General features: G+C 31.3%; 1 protein-coding gene across 2 annotated transcripts; it reads left to right on the top strand.

The window, feature by feature from the left end:
- Positions 1–3,943: 3,943 nt before the first annotated feature.
- LOC143082139 (apoptosis regulator BAX-like) lies at positions 3,944–10,076 on the top strand. Of its 2 annotated transcripts, none has more exons than XM_076257697.1 (6): positions 3,944–4,096; positions 6,339–6,488; positions 6,998–7,082; positions 8,010–8,145; positions 8,651–8,749; positions 9,468–10,076. In XM_076257697.1, the coding sequence occupies exons 1-6, from the start codon at positions 4,057–4,059 to the stop codon at positions 9,573–9,575; spliced, it is 618 nt and encodes a 205-aa protein (XP_076113812.1). In that variant the 5' UTR covers positions 3,944–4,056; the 3' UTR covers positions 9,576–10,076. The 2 variants fall into 2 exon arrangements, with proteins under 2 accessions (XP_076113812.1, XP_076113811.1); XM_076257696.1 differs by having other exon boundaries at positions 6,339–6,500.
- The last annotated feature ends 2,007 nt before the right edge of the window (positions 10,077–12,083 follow it).

Raw genomic sequence — 12,083 nt, 5'->3', positions numbered from 1 at the left:
ATTACACACAAGGTCCATATGTGGGGTATGAATATTTTTACTATAAACAATAACCACAATAAACCTATTTCTCGTATCAAACATAAACTAAAAGAACTAGCCAAGGAATTTGTTTTTGTCCCGGCAGATAAAGCTGCTAATAATATTATTATTGTTTGACGTAAATTTTACATTGAGGTTCTGAAAAGGGAAATCACCAATTCACCAACATTCCAACTGACTCCATTTTCAGAAAACGAAATCTGTAACAAACATAAACTTTTAGCCACCGCTTTACAAGCAGAGCCAAATACAATGAAAGTCCCAACTATGTATTAGCTTCCGAAGCTACACAAAACCCCTTACAAATATAGATTTATTTCGTCTTCAAGCCATTGTTCAACTACTTAATTGTCTATTCTTCTTACCAGCACACTTGGTACAATTAAAAACCTGATAATAAATTGTTCAAATAAGGCCTTCGAAAATAGTGGAATAAATTACTTTTGGAGTGTCAAGAACTCGTTGGAAGTACTTGATAAATTGCATGCTTATATTGGTGATTTTGAATCTGTTCAAAGTTTTGATTTTTCTACCCTGTATACCACATTGCCTCACATTCTCATTAAGAAAAAATTCACACACCTAATTAAATGGGCATTCAAAAAATCAGAATGTGAATATATATGTTCAAACTCTTTTAGGTCATTTTTTAGTAGCAATAAACAAAAAAACTATGTTAATTGGACATGCTTTGATACTATATATGCCCTTGAATTTTTACTAGATAACATTTTTGTTCGCTTTGGGGATTCCGTATATCGTCAGATTATCGGAATTCCAATGGGGACTAACTGTGCACCACTTATTGCGGACCTGTTTTTGTATTGTTATGAGTTACAATTTATGACAAAAATAAGCAAAGACCCATCGAAACAACATCTGATAAACAAATTTAATAATACTTTTAGATATTTGGATGATATTTTGGCTCTCAATATGACGACTTCAGTATGTATATTAATGAAATTTACCCTGTTGAACTTACTTTAAATAAAGCTAATACTAACAATGACCACTGCCCTTTTCTCGATCTTGATATCTATATCACTAATGGAAAGCTGAATACTAAAATTTATGATAAAAGGGATGATTTTTCATTTCCTATCGTTAATTATCCGTTTTTAGATGGTGACGTTCCCTTGTCACCATCTTACGGTGTTTATATATCTCAACTTGTACGGTTCGCTCGTGTATGTAACAATGTTTTAGATTTTAACGAGAGAAATTTATGTATTACTGAAAAATTATTACACCAGGGTTTTCGATATCACAAACTAGTCAAAACTTTTACTAAATTTTATCATCGGTATAAAGACATCATTCGTAAATATAGCTCAACATGCAGACTTTTAATACGTTCAGGTATTTCACATCCAATTTTTTATGGTAATATTCTTTATAAAGCACAAAGGTGTCAGTATTCACCTCAGAAACTTACAAAACCTTTGAATAGACTTATTAAGAAGGCATATAATTACGATACTGTTGTCAAGTCATTAAAGATTGCATATTTTGGCGTTAATATTGAGTCACTGATAAGGTCTTTGCATCGGAACTAAACACATTATTTTTTTTAAAAACAGTTGTTGGCATGACACGGGTTATGTTCTTCTCATATATGTTATGATGGTATGATACTAAACCCCTAACGGGAAGGATTGTGCCTGATGTTCATATGATGAAATCATAATCTTTCAGTCAGTTTAATTGAAGTCTGGAGCTGGCATGTCAGTTAACTGCTAGTAGTCTGTTGTTATTTATGTATTATTGTCATTTTGTTTATTTTCTTTGGTTACATCTTCTGACATCAGACTCGGATTTCTCTTGAACTGAATTTTAATGTGCGTATTGTTATGCGTTTACTTTACTACATTGGTTAGAGGTATAGGGGGAGGGTTGAGATCTCACAAACATGTTTAACCCCGCCGCATTTTTGCGCCTGTCCCAAGTCAGGAGCCTCTGGCCTTTGTTAGTCTTGTATTATTTTAATTTTAGTTTCTTGTGAACAATTTGGAAATTAGTATGGCGTTCATTATCACTGGACTAGTATATATTTGTTTAGGGGCCAGCTGAAGGACGCCTCCGGGTGCGGGAATTTCTCGCTACATTGAAGACCTGTTGGTGACCCTCTGCTGTTGTTTTTTATTTGGTCGGGTTGTTGTCTCTTTGACACATTCCCCATTTCCATTCTCAATTTTATTTCTCGATCGTGGGACAAGAAATGTTTTGCAATAGCTCATAAACTTGGTATATATGATATCATTGATAGCCAATATTCCAACAGAAATAAAATGTATGATATTAAAACAAAATTGTATGAAATTGAAAAACAAGAATGGGTTGAAAAATTGTATCAAGATAGAAATGAACCAAATGGTAACAAGTTACGTACTTATAGACTTTATAAAAATGTATTAGAAACAAGTTCATATCTCAAAAATGTAAATGATAGACAACATAGACGTATTTTATCTAATTTTAGAAGTGGGTCTCTACCTTTAGCTATAGAGACAGGTCGTTACACCAAGCCAAAAACTCTTCTTAATGACAGAAAATGTAAATATTGTACAGTTGATTGTGTAGAAGACGAAAAACATTTTAAATGCATTGTGAATTTTATTCAGATCTGCGATATGGTCTATTTTTAAAAGCAAGTGCTATTAACCCAAATTTTTACGATTTTAATCATGACGACAAATTTATTTTTCTGATGTCACATGACTGTATACAACCCTTTTTAGCAAAATCCTTATATTTTAAGTTTAATCGCAGAAAATAATGTGTATAACAGGTTGTTTTTTTGTTATTTTTAATGTAATTTAAAAGGTTATTTTTATTCATTTGTAATGAATGTTAGAATAAGTTTTAAAGCAAAAGTGTCTCATAAGTCAGTCATGGCTGGATACCGATATTTTAACTTCGATGTAAATTTTTATTTGTATTTTTATACTAATATTATGATGTATGATATTGTTCTGTATTGGTATGTGACACTATAATAAAATATTCTGTCTGTCTGTCTGTCTGTTAATTTTTTTTTTATTAATTATTCTAAATTAATAGATTTGTTGAAACCATTTTTAAGCATTATCTTGTACATGTTGTAACATGTACAAGGTTCTTTTATATGTTATAACTTGTATTTTTGCATTGTACAAATTACAACGTGTACTATATTTCTGTATTTATGTTATAATAATATGTACAAAATCGCAACTTGAACAAGACATATATACTTACTATTCATATCTTCAGTTGACAGCATAGTGTATAGAGGTATAGCTGGTGACGGTGACCTTTCTTTTCAGCAAAACAAAGACATTTTTGAGTCCGTACAATATTATATCAGAATAACACAAAGATTTAAAACAATCAATTAACGTTCTAAATTTCTACTTTACAACCTTTCACTCCAGTCCAGTTGTTTCATTATTATTCCTTATTATATTGTATTTTTTTTTTCTTTTTATTTCTAATTTTTGTTTGAAGTATGTATTACATGCATTACTACTATGTTTTTTTCTTCTTTTTTTTCGCCATTATCTAATGTACTTTGTGTTTATATTTATATTGGGAGAGGACGTCTCTAATGTTGTTATAACTTGTGTCCAATCCCTTTTGCTACTTATGCAAATAAAATATGTTTAAACTAAACTAGAGGAATGTACATGATAAAAAAGGGAGAAAAAGGGGGTCATTTCTATAATATTTTTTAAATTTTCAATTGCCATTTTTCCTCTTTTTCTTATGGTATAATCAGATAATTTATTTTCAATAGGTCTATTTGTAAATTAACTTTCTTGTCGCTTTTATTTTTCATTTTGTCCCTTATTAGTAAGACCGTTCCGTTCTTCTCCTCTCTTGCTTATTCTTTTATTTCGGTTAGTAGTCTTACCTGGAAATCCAAACGTATCGTCGACCTAGAATTAAAGCCGGAAGTAAGTTATGAAGGTTACCACTGTAGAAAAGAAATTCAACATTTTACCGAATCGGACAGAAAACACATTAGTTTAAATGGCAGCAGCACAAGGAACATACAACCCCTTACTTTCCAGTAAGCTGACAGTCTGTCATTATTGTTACACTCTCTCTCTCAGCAATTTTATCAATTAGTAAATCAATTTTGTATAATTTTTGGCCGCAGTCTTCCTTTTCCACACTAAATATACTGCCCACATTAAGGTTCATGTGGACCCTACGGTTAAAATGGCCGTATTTTCACCTCAAAATTTACTCTGCGTACAGACAAACCTGCGCATCTGTAAAAAATTTCAGGCATAGCATGCCCTAGATAAATAAAATTTAAATATGTTTTATGATTTAGAAAAATAAAAACTTACCAGGATTTTGCTGTGCACTTTTTTTCATTCCTCCAGAAGGTGCCAAAATAAACTAAGTTGGGAAACAGGTTTGAGAACTTCCCCACAGGTAATAATTGAAGTGAGCAGTATTGATTGACACGGACATTAGATGGACAATAAATACATGACAATAATTGGTTATTTAAACTGTGTACCTGAGTGGACCATATCAAGGTAAACTCAACTGTTTGTTAATTTTATCATCTTCTGCAGGGACGAAAAAAAGTATACGGCAAAATCCAGTTAAGTTATGAATTTTCTAAATCATACAATGCATTTGAATATTAGTTATCTAGGGCATGCTATGTCTTAAAACGTTTCCAGATGCACAGGTTTGCCTGTACTCATAGTAAATTTTGAGGTGAAAATACGGCCATTTTAGCCATAGGGTCCACATGAACCTTAAACATGATGAATATTCTGGCAAGTTATATAATATATATCCTCGCATTTAACTTTAATATTGAATCTTGGTCACTGAATATCCCATGTGTAGTTTTTATCCAATACTAGACCCAAAATTTTTAAAACATGTAAAAGCCTCATTGTCATTGCAATACACCCCTTATTGCTATTTGTCTGCCATAATTACTGGACAGCGCAAAGTTCCTTCCACATTTTGACGTAACATTAGAAAATATCTAACACCACAATGGAAATGTGATAGTTGCATGACATCAAAAGTTCATCTGGGTTAAGCGGAACAGATCTAATGTGTATATCTAATGGCGATAATGTGTATAATCTGGACAAATCAGAGAGAAAAAATAATATGGAGACAAAGTCCCCTATTACAGTAGAAAAATCAATAAAAAAAGATAAAAAAAAAATTTCGGGAATATACCCGAAATTTTCATTTTACTATAGCGAACTCAAAATTGTTAATTTTTTTTTGTCACTTTTTTTAATTTCTGCAATTGCACAGAACGCAGAAATCATCTACTTCCTTCTTCCAGTCTTGTTGTCATGAGACTTTGAGTATTCTAGTAAAATAGAGGAACTCAAGGAACACAATACCAATTTCATTTTTAATAATTCTTTGTCTTTGATATGAATAAACGTTATCTGATGATTGCGTTTCTTTGTTTACATTGAACAACATGATGTCATAACTTAAATAACGTCACAAGTAAAATCCCTAACAACAGAACCAAAATCGGAAACAGTACGGTATATATCTCTTTCTTTTCAATAGATTTTGAAGTTGCAAAATAAATAATTCATTCATACTTCCTCCCCTTTCACAGGTAATGCCTGCTTCATATTAAACTTTATATGCTATCGCTATTTTGGGATTTGCAACACTTGTCACTTGACCAGATAATTTGTCAAACTTCATTTTTGACTTCATACAACAATCCATAAATTCCTTTATTATGTCAGACATTTTATCTTGTGCATGTTGTGATTAACAAATGTAAGATTTTTTTTTACACAGCATTCACAGAGATTATTTGCCCAACCTGGTTATCATAGCTATAGTGTATTGAATTAAACATGTTAGAATCTTTTCCATATTTTACTTTTAAAGTTAGGTAATTAGTTTACGAAGGTCAGTTTAAAATAAACCAGACTAATGTTGCTCATTGTTGAAGGTGGTACGGTGACCTACATGTATAGTTGTTAATTTCTGTGTCATTTGTTCTCTTGTGAAGAGTTGTCTCATTGGCAATCATATCACAACTTCTTTTTATATAATGGTAAGACAATAATATTAGGTATGCAGTTGAACATATTAAATTAGTACTGCATATCTCTTAAAAAGACACTACCATATGCATGGAAATGATCATTATATTATATATGTTTCTATTATAAATCCGTTTGGCTTTGCCTTCTATCATTTCTGTTATAGATCTATACTAAACCCTCTCTTGAATAAGTAACGAAAAGAATGCTTAGACCAGAAATAAATTGATGTTTTTGTTCTTTCAGAAAAAATGCCAAGAGAATACAAGCGACAGTTAAGTAAAGATGACATAGGTAACCAAGCTAGAGTATTGTTGAACCACTTCATCCACGACAGAATATCTCGTGAACAAGGAGAGGAACAAGTGCCATCTACCGAGGAACTTCAAGAACCAGGTACCCCAACAGGTCAGAGAAAGCCCTTGTTATTATACCCCCAGCTACAAAGCCAGGTACCCAAACAGGTTAGAGAAGAAAGACCTTGTTATAATACCCCAAGCTACAAATAATGTCAAATGTTTTCCTCTATGTTGGAACCATGGTTTTTCATCACCAATTATATATCAGATATGTTTGTCAGAGCTTCCTGAAATTTGATAGACTCTTTATTTTATCGTGTTATGTCGTGATATCATGTGCTTTTACATCAATCACCTATCACCTCCCTGTTTACCAAAAAAAACGTTTGTATATATGGAAGGGTATTATAAGTGAGCATTACCCCCAAATTTAAACTGTGTTAAAGACTGTTAACCTGAAGGTATGTACCCTTTCTCCCAAATCACCAGACGTACGTACATGTTTTAACATATAAACTAATTTCTGTTAATAATTTTTTTTTGAAACCACCTTCATGAACATCACCCAATGATCAAAGTTATAACATAAGCTGATTATATTTGTAGGTCCACCATTAGAACATATTCAAGAAATAGGACGAGCGTTACGATGTATAGGAGATGAATTAGACAAAAATGAAAACATTCAGAGGTATAGTATATAAACATGATAAATGAAGAAAAGTTCATTAGTAAGTGCCAATTGCAAAACAAAAAATGAAGGGTACAAGTGTTTTAATCAATAGTGCTCTTAAAAATTTTCAACAATTGGTAAATTGCATAAACATAAACATGATAACACATTGTACATATATATATATATTCATCCAATATCTAAACCTTTTTACATTAAACTAGATTTTTATTCTATTCACACAGACAAATGTTGCATAAACCTGTGTTTCTTACACACACAAAACAATTCTCTAAGCATGGGTCGGTTTTGTTTTACATGTCATCAGCTACATGTATTAGCATGCTAAATAAAAAGAAACACTAGTTGAAACCTTATTAATATGGTAAAGATGTGGTATGAATGCCTATGAGATAATTCTCCTAGAGAAAAACAATTCAACAACCTTATGTACAGAACATAAATGAAAAACAAGCATGATAAACAGCAGCCACAGACAATCTTCTGACTTTGGACAGGCACATACAGAGTGTGTCAGGGTTTAACACGCTAGCTAGTCCCAACTTTCCCCCTAAACTTGGAACAGTAGTTCAGCAAATCAACACCAGAACAGACTGTACAAAACAATAAGCCAAAAAACAAATATAATGAAGAGCAACAAACAATAGGTTCCTGTTTTGGGATATAAAGGATGTAGTAGGGTTAAACATATGAATGCTAATTATCAACCCCCTTGTGCTGTTGCAGATGTTTCTAAGCCTTGAATTTCATAATGAATAGATTAACTAACACATCAAGAAAAACTGAGGTAAACAAAATGTCATCATGGAGTAAAAATAGTTTGTTATGACTGTTGCTAGGTTTTGAAAAGATATCTACACGAACAGTTAATATCATGCCGATGATGTTAGCTTGATATTGATAGCACTATTTAATGAATTTCAGTTTATGTTCACAAGTTTCTCCAGAAGCAACAACAGATACATTCCTAACAGTGGCTAAGAGTTTTTTCTCTGATGGAGTTTATAACTGGGGACGTGTAGGCAGTCTATTTTATTTTGCCTATAAAATGGTAGTCAAGGTGAGGATATTATGTTGTCGTGACTTTCATCCTAAATGATGTCAGGGATTTCAATGTTTGCCATGTACATGTTTCATGGTTCACTTAGACACATTTTATGACACCACTGAACTAGCTAGTCTGAATAAAATTTCTGAGGTTTTTTTGAAAAAATTAATTACTATGAACATGATGCTTTTCTGTAAAACAAGAATCAGAATACATAAGAATTTTACAATTCCCCCCCCCCCCCCCCCCCAGAAACATTCATATTGCATTTTATATTTTGTTTGGATTGTTGCCCCTTATGTATTTTATTGAAAGTTAATTTGTTGGTGCTAGCATGATAACAAACTTTAAATTGTCAAAACAACAAAACACATCATGTTATTGAGAAGGTTGTACAACTGCATAAGATATAATTTCAGAATGAAGGGATTTGGTAAGCACTTTTTGTTAATAATAGATTAATAATAGATTAATTATCAACAGGATATAAAACACGTTATTTATTTATTTTTTACAGGCCTTGAATAAAATAGCATTAATAAGAGCAATAATAAATTGGGTGGTGAACTTTATAACAGATTATGTCGCCCCCTGGATAATAGAACGAGGGGGTTGGGTAAGTATTAGTAACCACGATAACTTTCTTTATAACTGAACATTATAAATGGTATTGTTGTTTTTTATGAAATTTCTTTAAACTATGCCTGGCTTGCCTGCTTTCAATTTTTGAAGGCTACTTCATATTATATAGTATTAAAAAGTGATCTTCAAAATCAATCATGTCAATATCAACACTGAAAAAACAGTACTTTAAGAACTCATTTCTAAACTATTTAAAAGACATCTTTGTCCTGTTGCCTATAGATAAGTTTACGTTGTCCATTGGCCATCAAATCTCCTTATTTATATAAAAAAGAGGGACAAAAGATACCAGAGGGACAGTCAAACTCATAATCGAAAATAAACTGACAACAAAATATAACACACACAATGTGGAAACTTTTCTTTCATTGCTGAATCTACGTTGTATAAATAATTCTAAAAGTGAGATTATACTGTTTATTTCTTTGTTCAGAAAGTATTCAACAACAAATACATGTTATCTGATCTATGGTCGGGTTGTTGTCTCTTTGGCACATTTCCCATTTCCAGTCTCAATTTTGTGTACAAAAATTGTACATTCGTTCATCTAACTTGTTAACTTACATCTATTGGTGAACTCTTCTTTTTGTATTATGTCTTTTTCAGTACAACAAAAGACATGTTCTGTTGTATGAACGATGACGGTATGCTTCTCATAAAAAGTAAACATTTGTTTATCTTTCTCATTGTAGGAAGCCATTGAAGAATATTTTGGAACACCAAAAAACCAGATGATGTTTGTTTTAGGACTTGGGGCATTAACTGTTGTGGGAGTATATATATACAAAACTTGGAACTGATTGCTGAAGGCAACTTAAATTTTAAAGCTTCAGATTTGTCAATTACAAATTTTATGCAACTATTTGAACAATAAGTCTGACAACTGAGAAAACTATTGTATATTTCATGATCATGATGATGAACTGGTACCATTTATGTTATGATAGACTGGTACCATGCATGAGATTAAAGGACCTTAGTCAGCACTTTTTTGATAAATTTGTTATTTTTAAGAATTAAATTGTTCATAGGTCAAGGTGACCATATTAAACATTGTACAATGACAAGTAACTGCAATAACAGAAACAAATCTTGCAATAGAATCAATTAAGGTATAAATACCCAGAACAGTGTAAAAATGTAAACATGTTTTAGTTTTTTAATATAAAACTAATGTTTTTCATTACTGTATTTTTACATTGTCCATGTTGTCAATTGTAGTTGATTGCACACATACAAGAATTTATTGTATGTGTATAAAGAAGAAAAAAATGAATAAAATACAAAATTAAAAAACACAGCATTCATGAAGTTCCATTTATCTAATTTCAATCTTCTATCATCAAAAGAAATGTTGCTGTATGCTGGACACACAGCCTGACCTCAGTTCATTGCAATTTTTTTTTAAACCTTCTGATAGGTCCAATTTTGTAATTGATATTTGAAGTAGTTAAAGTTTTATAATTTGTTTTGATAAAACTGTTTTAAGAGGAAGTAACAGCACTGGATTTTTATCACTTTTCATCACTTTTTTTTTATTAACTGTCGGTAAATTTGATTTTGTTTAAATGTTGAAGTCATCTAAAATGATTTTCAGCTCGGTTTTTAATCAAATTGAATTTTCAATTTATTTGTTTCAAATTACTTCCCTTGGACTTATAGCAAATCTTCAGTTTTCCCTTTGTTTTACTTTTTGATATTCTAGTTTTTCTACATTTCACCAAAAAATAATCTTTTAACATAGACGAATGGTTAATATTAAACAGTATCCAGAATGTCAGGTTCTGAAAATCCTACAGTGTTTACCATGTAACGCATTTTATTTTTTATGATTTGTCATACACTTACACATTGTTTTAATTGATGCAAACCCATTCATATCCAATAATAAGGGATCAACATGTACAGATAAAAATCAATGTTACTTACTTTGTAACATGTACAGATAAAAATCAATGGTAATAACATTTAGAAAAAAACCTCAACAGTTCAGAAATACTCATTCATACGACCAAAACACAATCTTTTAAGTTCTTTTTACATAGAAACAAGTATTCAGCCTTATGCTTATTTATATATGAACACATGCACCCCAACTCAGACAGGAAAATTTGTCTCAAATGAGCAGATTACAATTAGCTCAATAGAGAAATTGTGTAAATTAGGCAGGTTGATTTAACATTTCTGATGGGCAAATTCCTCATAAGGAAGGGCAATGTATCACCTTGTCTGAGAACATTAATATCCTCACAGTGTTACAATGTATCACCTTGTCTGAGAACATTAATATCCTCACAGTTTTACAATGTATCACCTTGTCTGAGAACATTAATATCCTCACAGTTTTACAAAGCTGGGAAGTATTATCACATTGAAATATTGATCCTTTTAATTTTTTCGAAATACAGTGAAACCTTACTTAGTCGAACTGAATGATTTTTTTGTAAAAGACTACTTGGCAGTAACAACTTGTTAATTAACTTTATAGTACATGTAGTACTTTCTATGACATTAACACAAACATCCTTCTAAAGAGATAGAGTAAATGTTAACCAAAGTTTAGTCAAACTGGTACTAAAATGTTGCTACACAGAGGTCAACAGTCAATCTAGACTAAACATCCTAATTAAAAAGACAGTCATAAATATCTTTTTTGCACTCATAAGCATGCTCCTCAATTCTACTATTTATTGTTTTCTTCAGATAGCTATTGTTATTTCAAAATGTAAGAAACAGTCGAAGACATTACTTATCTCACAACTAGAACAATTAAGGTTTCATTGGTAATTGAAAAGGATCAAATTAGTTTTCATAGTTCCAGTTCTTTTCAAATGCCTGCCTTTTGAATAATGGTAAAACTTATTTAAATATTTTTACTATGAGGCATCTATCCTACACATCTATACACATTTGATTCAGTTAACAGACAATCAATGTTATTCATTTGTTTGGTAGATGCATGTTACTGACTTTTCAAAGTTTATAAACTTAAAAGAGTCCTATCCAGAGGAACCCATCTTATGTGACCTTTTTGTTTGCAATAAGAATAATTGAAAATACAATAGGCTACCAACTATCCCTGACTTGTTTTACTTCATCACATTATAAAATTTCTTATCTAAAAGGTCACCAATAAGAAGGTTACAAAATGACCAAAATGCACATTGTTGCCCTAATACAAATCAAAAGTGTTTAAAATATGTTGAAAAAAGGTCTGTCAATTATTCAGACTGCAATAATTCAATAGAATTACTATAGGACTAAGTCCACAGAGTAGGTGTTCAGTCACAAGTTTTATTGTGTCATTA

Source organism: Mytilus galloprovincialis, chromosome 7 (assembly GCF_965363235.1).
Source record: "Mytilus galloprovincialis chromosome 7, xbMytGall1.hap1.1, whole genome shotgun sequence".
NCBI classification, from domain to species: Eukaryota; Metazoa; Mollusca; class Bivalvia; order Mytilida; family Mytilidae; genus Mytilus; species Mytilus galloprovincialis.
The sequence above is the reverse complement of the archived record's forward strand: the minus strand, read 5'-3'. Positions and strand labels throughout refer to the sequence as shown.